Genomic DNA, 12506 nt, shown 5'->3' with positions numbered 1-12506 from the left:
CCTAGGAAATTAAACCCTTTTATTGTTGCCTAGCATCTACATAATGGTTATTGAATACTCCACAATATATTAAGTCTAGGATGTTATGGTACATGCATACACTTTCAAGCTGTTGATTTTACCCACTGTCACCAATACGCATTAATGAATAGCTATTGAGGAGAGACTGAGTATATGTACATATATACTTAAATGCTTCATTACAGGGAGAAGCATTGCCAAAATGGCACTGGAAGTTACATTTTGTAACAGTATTTACATGGTAATGAAACATTTAATTTCTTTAACTGGGGTGAAAATACTGATACTATTTCAGATGTTTTATTTTTTATGCTGAGCCCCATCAGTCTCCAAAGTATAAGTTTGACATGGAAATAACTTTAAAAAGAACATATCCATGTTCTGTAATTAATCAATAGCTCAGGGATACAATTGATTAGTGTTTCTTCTCTTTCATAGAAAGAACTTAAGATACTGGGACATGAGTATAGTTACAGCAAGTCTAGTTCTGCTAACAAAACAGGACACATTCAAGTACAATGTTTTGCTTGAACTTACAAAAAAAGCTACATGAGAAAAGCATTAAAATCAGTTGTCTCAGTTGAATATTTTTTAAAAATCAAAACATAGAAGTGCTAGATCACAATTTCATACATACACCAACCCAATCGGTACCCCTTTGCCATAGGTGCTGTAGCATATTCCTGTAGTTCTGTATACGGTCAGCAGTCATTTTCCTGCATATTGTAATGCAGTTGCACAAGATGGCAATTAGGGTACAAAAACCAGTGTTAGCCTTTTGTCCCTTGGATAGTACACTGCTGTTTAGTCCATAGTAATGCTATTTATACCCAGCCTTCTCTTAATCCTGAGTTAGCAGATTGCTCCTTTTCTTCACTGCCCGAACACCAGACTGGGCTCCCGTGTCATCCACATGTACATGACTGCTGTACAAATGACATTCTTCCTGAAGATCTGAGCAAATGATATTTCTTCCCCCAGAGTTTTTTTTTGTACAATTGGAGTTACTTTTGATTAGAATGGCAGGATGAACAAACTCAATTGTGTTGCAATGTATTGGATTCTATTGGTGGGGCAGAATCATACAAAGTGTCTGTATCATGCGTAGGTTCTCCAGCTAATGTGCAAGGGTTTGAAAGTGTTCCAGCACCACAATCACAGAAAAATCTGTAAGGAGAGGGAAAACAAAAATAAGTATTTCTTTATATTGCAGTGTTCTATTTAAATACATTGCCAATAGAGCTAATATTGTATTGTTTTTGCTGCTCTATTTTATAGATATTCATTGTCCAAATGAGGGATAGGGACAGGAAGTTGGTTTTTCAAGACCTAACTCAAAGGAAAAGGCCCTGAATTTGTTTTCCATTATGATAGCCTTAACTACATTTTTAAATGCACCTACACACCATTGAAATCTGGCCTCTACAATATTTCATGCCTACCCCATTAAGCACTCAGGAAATTGACTTAATACTTGCCTGAGTGTAAATTTTAATAACAGGCCTGAACTTTATTTGTATATAATATTTAAAATTAGATTTATGATTACAGATGGGAATGTCAGTGGTCAATTTAAAATTGCCAAAGAAAGAATGTAGGCAAAAGGTGGGTAACTGGGGTCAGGAAAATGCTTGAAGCATAAAGGAAGAATGATTCTACTATACTCTAAAAATTAACAAGACATAATAGAAATGGTTCCATTAAGCAGACTCAGTGAGGATTCAGGAAGGGCAGGTCCTGTTTGACAAACTTACTGAATGGTGCTGGGCCTGCAACTGTTTATTAATGATTTGGAAGAAGGGACTTAGTCTAGCATAAAGTTTGTTAATAACACCAAATTGAGCAGAGGGTACCGTATCTGCAGAGAGATAGTTACGTGAGTGGGTGAGGGTCTAGCAGATGAAAGATTGCAGCAGGTGTTATGAAAAGGGTCTTGGGAAGAATTGCAAAAGGTTAATTTGCAGATTAAGGAAAATGGTATGTTGATTTTCATTGCTAGGGGATTGGAGTTAAGAACAGGGAGGTTACAAGGTAGTGGTGAGACAGGCTGCTGGAATGGGTTTTTGCTTTGCATCAACTAGCATCTGCCAAGTATTTTTGGTAGAAAGGGTCAAGAAAGTCTTAAAAATTGAGAAAAGGAGTAGAAGAAGAGGGTAATTCACTGAAAATAGCAAGGTAGTTTGAAAAAGTGGTTAACAAAAATGGTACTTGTATTCTGGAATTTCTAATTTTCAGAGTACAAAAGTATTTCATGAATCAACTTTATTAAGTGGAGCATAGCTGGAGTATGAATCTGTAAAGACCTTAAAGGAAGATCGGTAGATTTGGAGGAGGGCTCAGAAGGGACAGAGGGAGAATAACCAAGCAGAAGTTTGCCCTGTAACAAAACTTCCATGAATATTTTCTATTTATAAAACAATAGGATTTACTTGTATATTGGATATTTACTAGAGCACTTAAATGGACAGTAGATTACTGTCACTTAATTGGGACGGGAGACTCGCTGAACACTTTCTAATTAGTGCCTGTCACTTGCATGTTTGTGGTTGAGGAGCTGTGATTTTTGTCATTGGTAGTTGGCAAGTAACAAACAGGCAAGTTAGAATTGTTTTCCTCTTGGTGGTGTCAAGAATTCAGGCTTGGAGATGCCAAAAATGGCTGGGAGAAAATGAAAGGATTTCACTACTTCAACAGATTAGGAACTCCAAACAATTGGAAGGTATTGACAATCATCTTCAATGTTACAATTAAAATGAAGATTTGGAGGATGCAATTGTGAAACGCACTGCTTGAAGGCAGTTCTCTATCAGCACTAGGAGTCTGCACTGATTGTGTTCTTTTACAGTAAATTAAAATAACAGTGTAGGCTGAATGAATTCCTCTTTCAATAACTATGAAGAACTAATATACGGTTTTATAGTACTGCAGTAGTTGCTGTGGTTCCTTAACATTGATATAGCTGGAGGAGGTAGAGGACTACCCTGGGCCTCAGAAATTTTGGTAGTGTTCTAATTTATTCTATACTTCATTGAAATACACAATTTGTTACTTAGGTACACAGTAGTTTGCCTTATTTTATACCTTTTTAAACTATTTCTGCAAAACTGTGGCTAATTGGGCCAGAATGTACTGGTTTTAGTGTCACCAGAACATTTCCAAAAACAAAAGTCTCCCCTCCTCACTTATTCAAGCAACCGTTTCTTAATACTACCTGAGCTTTTGCAGAACACCACAGGAATGATGGAATCAAGCTACTGAGAAAGAATTATGAACAAATTTGTGGCTATTGTATCAAGTTTCATTCCTAACAAAAGCAAGAAATTTCAGGCATTGGATTATTACTATACTAATTCTGTAAAACAGCACAATACCACACAAGCTTTTATTTTTGTTGCATTTAGAACAAAGGAACAATAGCTGAATGTAGTAAACAGAACATTAGACAAATAACCTGGCTGTCTTAGAAATCCCAAACAAAGTCATTGCTCCAAACATTTATGATAAGTAAATAGTGAATGTTTTCTATACAATACTGACCTATCATGTCTAATAAATTCCACATCATGTCCTTGATGGCACTTTTTAATGCAGTTTACACAGATTGCATTTCGGTCCGTTGTATTGCAGGTGTGACACCTGATACAATTAAAAAAGAGAGAACTGGCATTAAATGTTAAATTCAAAACAGGATATTTAACCCAAAGACAAATTTGAGATACCATGAAATTTACCTGTAAAAATCGTGCATGGGGTAGCTGGTGTAACTGGATATCTTATACAAACATTGGCCTCTGTTAACAGCCTTCTCAATGGCATCTTGATTATTCATAATTTTGTTGTCTTAAGAGAGGAAAGAGCCATCATGTTACAGATAATAACTTCTAATTTAGTTCCTTTATCTGCTAAGTCAATTTATTACTTCAACCCCTTTCTCAGCTTGGTGTACTTCTCTCTTCGAAGTATTCTATCATTAAATTCACAGAATTTTATTTCAAAGCTAAAATTGAACTCGCTATGCTTGCACAATTGTAAATATAACAGTTTTAATGAGTAATCTGATTTAGAATTCCAGCCTACCTCAAAATCATCCATGGCTTAATAAACCTTCCACTGACCAGCGGAAATAGTTTCAGCTTCTGCCAACACAATCCACCTCTCTCCACTATCCTATCTCACCATGACACAGCTCAACACTGAAACCAAAAATCAATGCTGGTGTTCAGGCATATATAAAGCACTAGTACTGAAAGCTGACAAATGCTGTTGACTAGAACAACTATCTACAGATAGGTATAGTTAGGATATTAGGTCTTGCATAAAACCCAACCAAAATAACCTTGCTGAGGCAAGAATGTGAAGCATTCATGAAATATGCATTTAGCCACCAACTTAATAGGTTCAAAGTTTAGGGGATTTAGGCCAGAATTGCTTCCACTGTGAGCACTCCCAGATGGGGCAATTTATTTTATGGATTGCAATGTCAAACAATCTCTGTTCAATGAATAATTAGATGAATTATTTTTCCAATGTTGGCAAGCCAGGAGGCTAAGAGAATATCCAGTTTATTTTAAATTATCAATGACAATCGTGTATACTGCACACTTGAATACATTCCAATGTTTGATGTCATTAAACATATTGCAGGTGTTGTTTGAGGAATACAATTCAAAAAGTAGAATTTATACACACTTTCTTCATATTTCTTATCAGAATTGGCACCCAAGGAACTAGGTGCAACTTAATGAAAATTTCAATGCAGGACAGCAGGCAAATGGGATCTGCTGCTTGCAGTTTAGGCACTGGAACTTCACATGTTATTACAGGGTTAACTAATGTGTCTATTTGTTCTAAATACTAAAAATGAAGGGAACAAAGATAGAGGAAAAACATGTTTTCAAAAATAGACTTTCAAATAATTATTAAGATAAAATGTAGACAGGTTGATAATTCTGATCTGGATAGTAAATATTTGGCTATATCATCAAATATGTTCTGTCATTGAATAAAATCACAGCATTATTTTTCCACAACCCTGGGTTCCCCCAATGTTTGGACAAAAATTGATCTTACTCTTGAATATACATAACAACCAATTATACTGAAAGCCTTTCAGTCCATCGAATCCTTAATGATTCTCAAAACTACCCTTCCACCTTATCCCAGTCCTCTAACTCAGCTGTTAATATCCCCTCAACCCCTATCTGAACAGGCCATTAAATATTACCTAGTTATTCCTTTCTGCATTATTTATTTTCTTTGCACTGTACTGCTGCTGCAAAACTACCAATTTCACAGCACACATCAGTGATAATTAAGCTGATTAAGTAATAATTTAAAATGGCCAATCAACTTAACAAGCAGTATGCATTAGGAATGTGAGAGGAAAGACACAGACACAAAGTGAATGTGCAAACTTAATACAAATAGTGCCAGAGATCACAATCAAGACTGGACTGCTGTATCTATGAGGCAGTTGCATTAACTGAAGCAACATTAAATGTAAAAAGTTCACAAACTTCTGAATGACATCTCATTCCTGAACAACTTAACTCTAAATCAATGTCCCCTGGTCAGTCCTAGTTTCCTCAGTCAAGAGAAATGTTCATCCTGCATTAACATAAAATCTCCACAAGAATGTTTTAAGTTTTAATGAGATCTCTCATTCTTTTAAATTGAAGAATCTAGTCTATTTGACTTTTTTCCAAACAAAAAAATCCACCATCCTTGGAACTAATCCAGTGAATCTTGGCTACATTCCTTCTATTCCACCCTTTCATTAGAATGAAACTGTACATAATAATTTGTGTATATTCTCACCAAGGCCATGTACAATTGCCATAAGAATTACATACATCCGTATAGGACATACTTCCTTATTCCTATATCCAACATATCTCACTTTTATCAGTAAGGAAAAGATATCATTTAGTGTAAAAGTTTTATACCTTTCATTGAAACATTTACACCAGATGCCAGAAACAACCCTCCAAACCGGTTATTAAAAATCTGATTGTTTTCTAAAGTAGCTGTAGCATGATTTGTTATTTCAATACCTGCAAAACAAGATGAATGATTATCTATAACTGGAATTGTAATTTACAATGAACAGTGGACTTTCTGGTTACCTCATTATTTACTAATTCAGTTGATTAGCACAAGATAATTCAACCACAAGTCAGAGCTCAAAAAATTGATAAAGGTAACATGTGGAAGGAAATCAATTACATTTAAAATTAGCCCTATTTGAATTTCCCTAGTAATATAGAAATTCAAGGTACTAAAGTAACATATAAGCTTCCTTCAAAATCACAAACACTTCACACAGAACAACTTTCCAGCAAATTTCTACAAAGAAGATCACAAAAGGCATGGGATTATGAATCTATTCCATAAATTCCATTAGACAGCGGTAAGTCACAATTTTATTAAAATCTAGTCTTTGTACCAGGTGTCCCCTCCTTTACAAAGGTAGAGTGTTCCTATGAAACCTTTCTTTAGCCGAAATGGCGTAAAGCAAAGAACCATTAATTTATATGGGAAAAATTTTCTTAAAAGCAAAAATCCTCTGTCATGTGAAAACAGGTTACTAATGTAGGTCTTTTGTAAAAGCGAAGTGGCGTAAAGCGAACATTCATAAAGCGGGGGACACCTGTACCAGAAAGCACATATATGGCGATAGTATTGCTATTTCCTATCCAAGGCCAACTGATACTTTGTAATTCAATACATTTGCTCACGTTAAACAATGTCACTCAGCAATCAAGAGAACTTGACCCCAAAGTCTACAAATTAAAAGTTACAAACCTGCTGCAAATCCATCGAATATCCTGTTCTTTCGCAACACAGGATGACTATTTGTGCTAATAAGAACACCAGCTTGAGCATTTCTGAAGATATCATTTTCTTCAAGTAGTCCTACAAATGGAAGTAGTACAGCATAGTAGTGTAATATAAATCATAGCATCTTAACAACCCTCAACTATCTAGCAAACACAATCCTTGACTTTTTGAGCCATAGAGTACAACAGCACATAAACAGGCCCTTTGACCCATTTAGACCTGCCAAGCCAATTCTGCCTAATGCCAATGATCCACACTTAATATTCATAGCTCTCCAGACCTACCCCTCTCATTCATGCACCTATCCAAACTTCTCTTAAATATCGCAATTGAACCTGCATCCACCACTTCTGCTGGCAGTTCGTTCCACACTTGCACTGCCTTCTGAGTGAAGAAGCTCCCACTCAGGTTCCCCTTAAATATTTAACCTTTCACTCTCAACATACGACCTTTAGTTTTGGTCTCACTCAACCTAGTGGAGATAGCCTGGTTGCATTTATTCTGTCTATAACTCAATTTGTATACCTCCATCAAATCTCTCTTTATTCACCTGTGCTCCACAGAATAAAGTCCTAACCAATTCAACCTTTGCCTATAACTCAGGCCCTATAGTCCTGGCAACATGCATGTAAGTTTCCTCTGTACCTTTCATTATTGATATCTTTCCTACAGGTAGGTGACCAGAACTGCAAATTTGGCTTCACCAATGTCTTAAGATAAATATCCCAACTCCTGTACTCAATCAAGCAGCATCTATGGAAAGGGAAAAAGAGTCAGCATTTTGGGCCAGGACCTTCATCAGAACTGGAAAGGGGGAGAAACCAGAATAAGGTGGTGGGGGGAGAGGAAGGAGTCAGAAAGTGTTAAGTGAAGCCAGGTGGATGACTTGAATTGACTATTTCTTACATCCTTCACATACATGAGGAGTAAAAATCTTTATGTAATCAGTTTGATGGCCTGGTGGAAGAATCTGTCCCGGAGGCTTTTATGCTGTGGTACAGTTTCCTGTATGGTAGCAGCTGGAACAGTTTGTGGTTGGGGTGACTTGGGCCCTTTTTACACACCCGTCTCTGTAAATGTCCTGAATAGTGGGAAGTTCACATCTACAGATGCACTGGACTGTCTGCACCACAAAGTCCTGCAATTTGGGAAAATACAGTTCCCATACCAGGCAGTGATGCAGCCAGTCCGGTATGCTCTCAATTGTGCCCCTGTAGAAACTCCTTAAGATTTGGGGATTGATGCCAAACTACTTCCGCCATCTGAGGTGAAAGAGGTGTCGCTGGGCTTTTTTCACCACTAAGCCAGCCAGTATGTACAAACGTGTGAGGCCTTCGGTGATGTGGATGCCGAGGAACTTAAAGCTGTTCACCCTCAAACCCAGGTCCACTGATGTCAATAGGGGTTAGTCTGTCTCCATTTCTCCTGTAGTCCACAACCAGCTCCTTTGTTCTTCTGACATTGAGGGAGAGGTTTTTCTCATGACACCACTGTGTCAGGGTGATGACTTCTCCGTAGCCTGCCTCATTATTATTTGAGATAATGTAGTTATGTAAGCAAATTTAAATTGCAGATTGGAGCTATGGGTGGTGACACAGTCATGAGTATACAGTGAGTAAAGGAGGGGGATTAGGACACAGCCCTGAGGAGTTCCTGTGCTGAGGGTCAGAAGTGAGGGAGCCCACTCTTACTACCTGCCGGTGATCTAACAGGAAGTCCAGGATCCAGCAGCACAAGCCAGGGTGAAGGCTGAGGTCTCTAAGCTTCTCGTCAAGCCTGGAGGAAATTATGGTGTTAAATACTGAACTGTAGCCCAAGAACATTCTCACATAAGCATTCTTCTCCAGATGTGTAAGGATGGTGTGTAGAGCTGTGGCTATTGCGTCATCTGTCGATTGGTTAAGGGGGGAATGAAGTAAGAAGCTGGGATGTGATAGGTGGAAAGGTAAAGGGCTGAAGAAGGAATTTGATAGTAGAGGAGAGTGGACCATGGGAGAAAAGGAAGGGGGAAGGGGCACCAGATGGATGTGACAGGCATGTGAGAAGTAGTAAGAGGACAGCCAGACTGGGGAATGGAAGAAGATAGAAGTGGAAGGGGCAAAAATTACCATAAGTTAGAGAAATCAATTATCATACCAACACCTTATATTCCTTCTCAGTATAGGAGGCAATGGACCAACAATTGAATAGGAATGGGGTTTGGAACTGGAATAAAAATGGTCTTTCACTAGGAAATCCTGCTTGCTGTGGATGGAGTTAAGGTGCTCGACAAAGCTGTCCCCAGTCTTCGTTGGGTCTCACTGATGTAGAGGATGCCATATCAGGAGTACCAATGTAAAAGACAAGTAGAAAAAAATAGCTTGCATATAATTTGTGCACTTATGTACATGCTTTCTAAACCTGTGACCATTAGACTATAATTTTACCGTGCGTAACACACTAGAAATCCATGATTATTATAAGCGCGCCAAGTCAATGGGACGTTTGCATCTTTATTCAACTGTGAGACTAATCATGTAATACCATAAACAAGGGTGATAAAAGAAACAGGAAAAAAGTAAAATAATTAACTAAAGACAAATTGGGTATAAAGAAATAAAATGAAGGAATGAGGAAAAAAAGTAACAGGAGGAAAGAATTAGAAAGTAACTCTTAATAACTTCTGTGTTTATGATTTGAATGAAAATGTACGTGGGATGATTAGCAAGTTTACAGACAACACAAAAATTGGCAAAGTTATGGATAGTGAGAAAAGGTCAAAGGATACAACAGGATCTAGAACTTGGTTCTGCGAAGATGGTGAGACACAGCAACACTTTGCAGGCAGCAAAAAAAACTAACGATTCTAAATATATATTTTCAGGACTATGATTACTGCAATCTACAGCCTGTAATTTCCCACTGGGTGATGTGCTTTTAAACCAAAGCACACTTTTGACCTGCTGTTTTTTGTGGTATGCTGAAATATTCAGCAAACTGGACTTTTGAGAATACAGGTACGGTTGTGGTGGCCATTGCTGGAATGGACTGAACTGAACTCAGGCTGGACTGAAGTGGTGGGGCCTGAGAGCAGATAATGAACTGATGCTTAGCTGAATTGAGCCATAAACCAGATTAAAAGATTAAGATGTCGAGGCCTTGGGTGGAGGACAAACCAGTGTTCAGCTCACTACTCCAGGAGGCTTTACGCACCTCAGTGCCAAACTAACTCTGCAGTTGCAGCCATCGGCACTCGCCTCAGCGCTGAACCTAGCTCCACTGTTGTGGCCATCTGTAGTGCTGAACTGGCTGCATGGCTGCGGAATGACTTTTGGGGACTCTGCGGTTCACGTTCTGTGGACTGTTTTCACATTTTGGGTTATTTTTTGTGAAGTCTGATGTGTTTCTTTGTTTTGTGGCTGCCTGCAAGATGAAGAATCCCAAGGTTGTACTTGGTATACATACTATGATAATAATGTACTTTGAACTAGATCAGTTGAAAATATGGGCAGGAAAAAGGCAGATGGAGTTTTAAGCAGATACATATGAGGTACAGCATTTTGGGATATCAAATGCAAGAGGAAAATAAATGGCAGGACTTTTGGGAACATTGTTGTACAGAGAGATAGATCTTGGGTTGCGAGTCCATTCCTCCCTGAAAGTGACACACAATTGGATGGGGTGCTAAAGGATGTGTCTGGCATGCTTGCCTTCATTAGGCATTGAGAACAAATCTGCACAGAATAAGAATTTCAGGTTGTAAACTGTATACATTCTCTGATAATAAACTGAACCATGTAAAAAGAAGTCATGTTGCAAGCTATATAAAACTTTGGTTAGGCCACATTTGGAGTTTTTAGGTTCACAAGGTTGTTGCCTGGATTTGAAAAAGGAAACGTTGGGCAAACTTGGGATTGTTTTCTCTGGAACAGGGCTCACCAGCCTTTTTTGCACCGCAGACCAGTTTAATATTGACAATATTCTTGCGGACCGGCCAACCAGATGGGGGTGTTAATCACGACCAGAATATAGGTGTGAGTCACTTATAAGTGGCTAATACACTCAATTTTGTTTCTAAAAGGGTTTATCTGACAAATTTAATATTAAACACACAGCACATATTTTCCTCGCATGAATATAGTGATGTCAATTATAACTCACTTAAAAGTCAAAAGCATCATAACATTTTAAGTAACGTTTGGATATTAAACACACAGCGCATATTATCCTCGTAGGAACATATAAAATAATTGCACCAGTGAGAGGACAAGGTAAGGGCCGGAGGTCCCCATACCGGGGCCGCGGCTGTCGCAGTCCGGAGAGAGCAGCCGACAAAAGTTTGGCTCGAGGGATGACTTTTAGTAGATTGCAGCGAGGTAGCCGCTCTGCTACTTACAAAACCCTGAGCCCGAATTAGGTCGTCTGCAAATACTTTAGCACTGGGTTCCCCACGAACATTCAGTGTGCTAAACAGGCTTAGAGGCGGCACCCATCTGTCCATGCTCCAGGCCAGTATCAACGGCACTTCTCACTGACCGCTCAAGGCAGCTGGTTACCCGAGGTCAACCAGTGATCCCTGGCGCGAGGGTATCACTGCGATTAGGCAACTGATGACCTCGCGTGCGTAATGACCTCCCGTGCATTCAAGTTCAACAGTGGGCATGACGGAATGAGGAAAGGTGCAGCTGAATCGTATCATTTCATATCGCCAAGCCGGTGGTTGGGGACCACTGCTCTGGAACATCGGAGGCCAAGGAGCAACCAGATCACTAAGTTTTAAGAAGCACAAATAGGGTATATAGTCAATCATTTTCCAATACCAGAGAGCTTTAAAGTGAGATGGGGAAAGCTTAAAAGGAGATTTACAAGGTAAACATTATTTTAAAACACAGTGTAGGAACTTGTAACACACTACTGGTGAGGTGGTAGAAGCAGATAAGATAGTATATGTTTAAGAGGCATTTTGGATGGGCACATGAATAGGCAGGAAATGGAGGGATGTAGACCATTAGTTTTAATTTGGCAATGTGATCAGAATAGATATTGTGGGCAGAAGGGCATATTCCCGTCCTTACTGTTCAATGTTCTATAGGAAGAAAAAGAGTCTACCAGTGATTTTGAGATGCAATGTGTTTTCCACAAGATCTAGATTCTTTTGCCACTGCTGGAGCAGTACCATTATTGGTTCTACTAAATCATCCAGATCAACGGTATTAGCAAATCAATTAAATGCTCTTTCCTAGGGTAACACCATCAAAAATGAGGCACTCAACCAGTTCCAGTGGTTTTGGATCAGCATGTCCAAAATAAACTCAAGCTACATCACAGCAAGAGACTTCCAGAAGGACAATGAAGAACATTCAAAAATGTTCAAAAGCTTCTGTGTGTGTGTGTGTGTGTGTGGGGGGGGGGGGGGGGGGGAGGGAATGTAATATCCTCACCAACTCATGATCACCCTGATCCATCACCACTTAAAAAAGAGAGGCATTCAAGGAAGGCACAGCAGCAAGTTCCTACAAGAGCCCACAGAAGCAAGAAACATCCCAAATAATTCACCCACTTATGGTAGACTCTGAATCATGAACAGAACTCCACAGCAATCTCCCATACAGAAAAGTGGAATGGAGTGGAGTAAGTCATCATCAACACAAAGGACTATAGAAAAT

The 12506-nt window shown here is 38.8% G+C and overlaps 1 protein-coding gene across 5 annotated transcripts in view; it reads right to left on the bottom strand.

The window, feature by feature from the left end:
* Positions 1–2: 2 nt before the first annotated feature.
* The window catches only part of fbxo11b (F-box protein 11b), a 129412-nt gene continuing 116908 nt past the window's right edge, over positions 3–12506 (bottom strand). For 2 of the 5 annotated variants that reach the window (XM_073050630.1, XM_073050632.1), the window contains exons 19-23: positions 6826–6936; positions 5967–6074; positions 3753–3861; positions 3559–3681; positions 3–1188 (exon numbers count right to left, since the gene is read on the bottom strand). In XM_073050630.1, the coding sequence (XP_072906731.1) occupies positions 1059–1188; positions 3559–3681; positions 3753–3861; positions 5967–6074; positions 6826–6936 (581 nt within the window). In that variant the 3' untranslated portion in view covers positions 3–1058. The remainder of the gene's footprint in view (positions 1189–3558; positions 3682–3752; positions 3862–5966; positions 6075–6825; positions 6937–12506) is intronic. The other 3 variants (XM_073050631.1, XM_073050633.1, XM_073050634.1) reach the window with 3 other exon arrangements.

Source organism: Hemitrygon akajei, chromosome 7 (genome assembly GCF_048418815.1).
Source record: "Hemitrygon akajei chromosome 7, sHemAka1.3, whole genome shotgun sequence".
In the NCBI taxonomy this organism is placed as follows: domain Eukaryota; kingdom Metazoa; phylum Chordata; class Chondrichthyes; order Myliobatiformes; family Dasyatidae; genus Hemitrygon; species Hemitrygon akajei.
The sequence above is the reverse complement of the archived record's forward strand: the minus strand, read 5'-3'. Positions and strand labels throughout refer to the sequence as shown.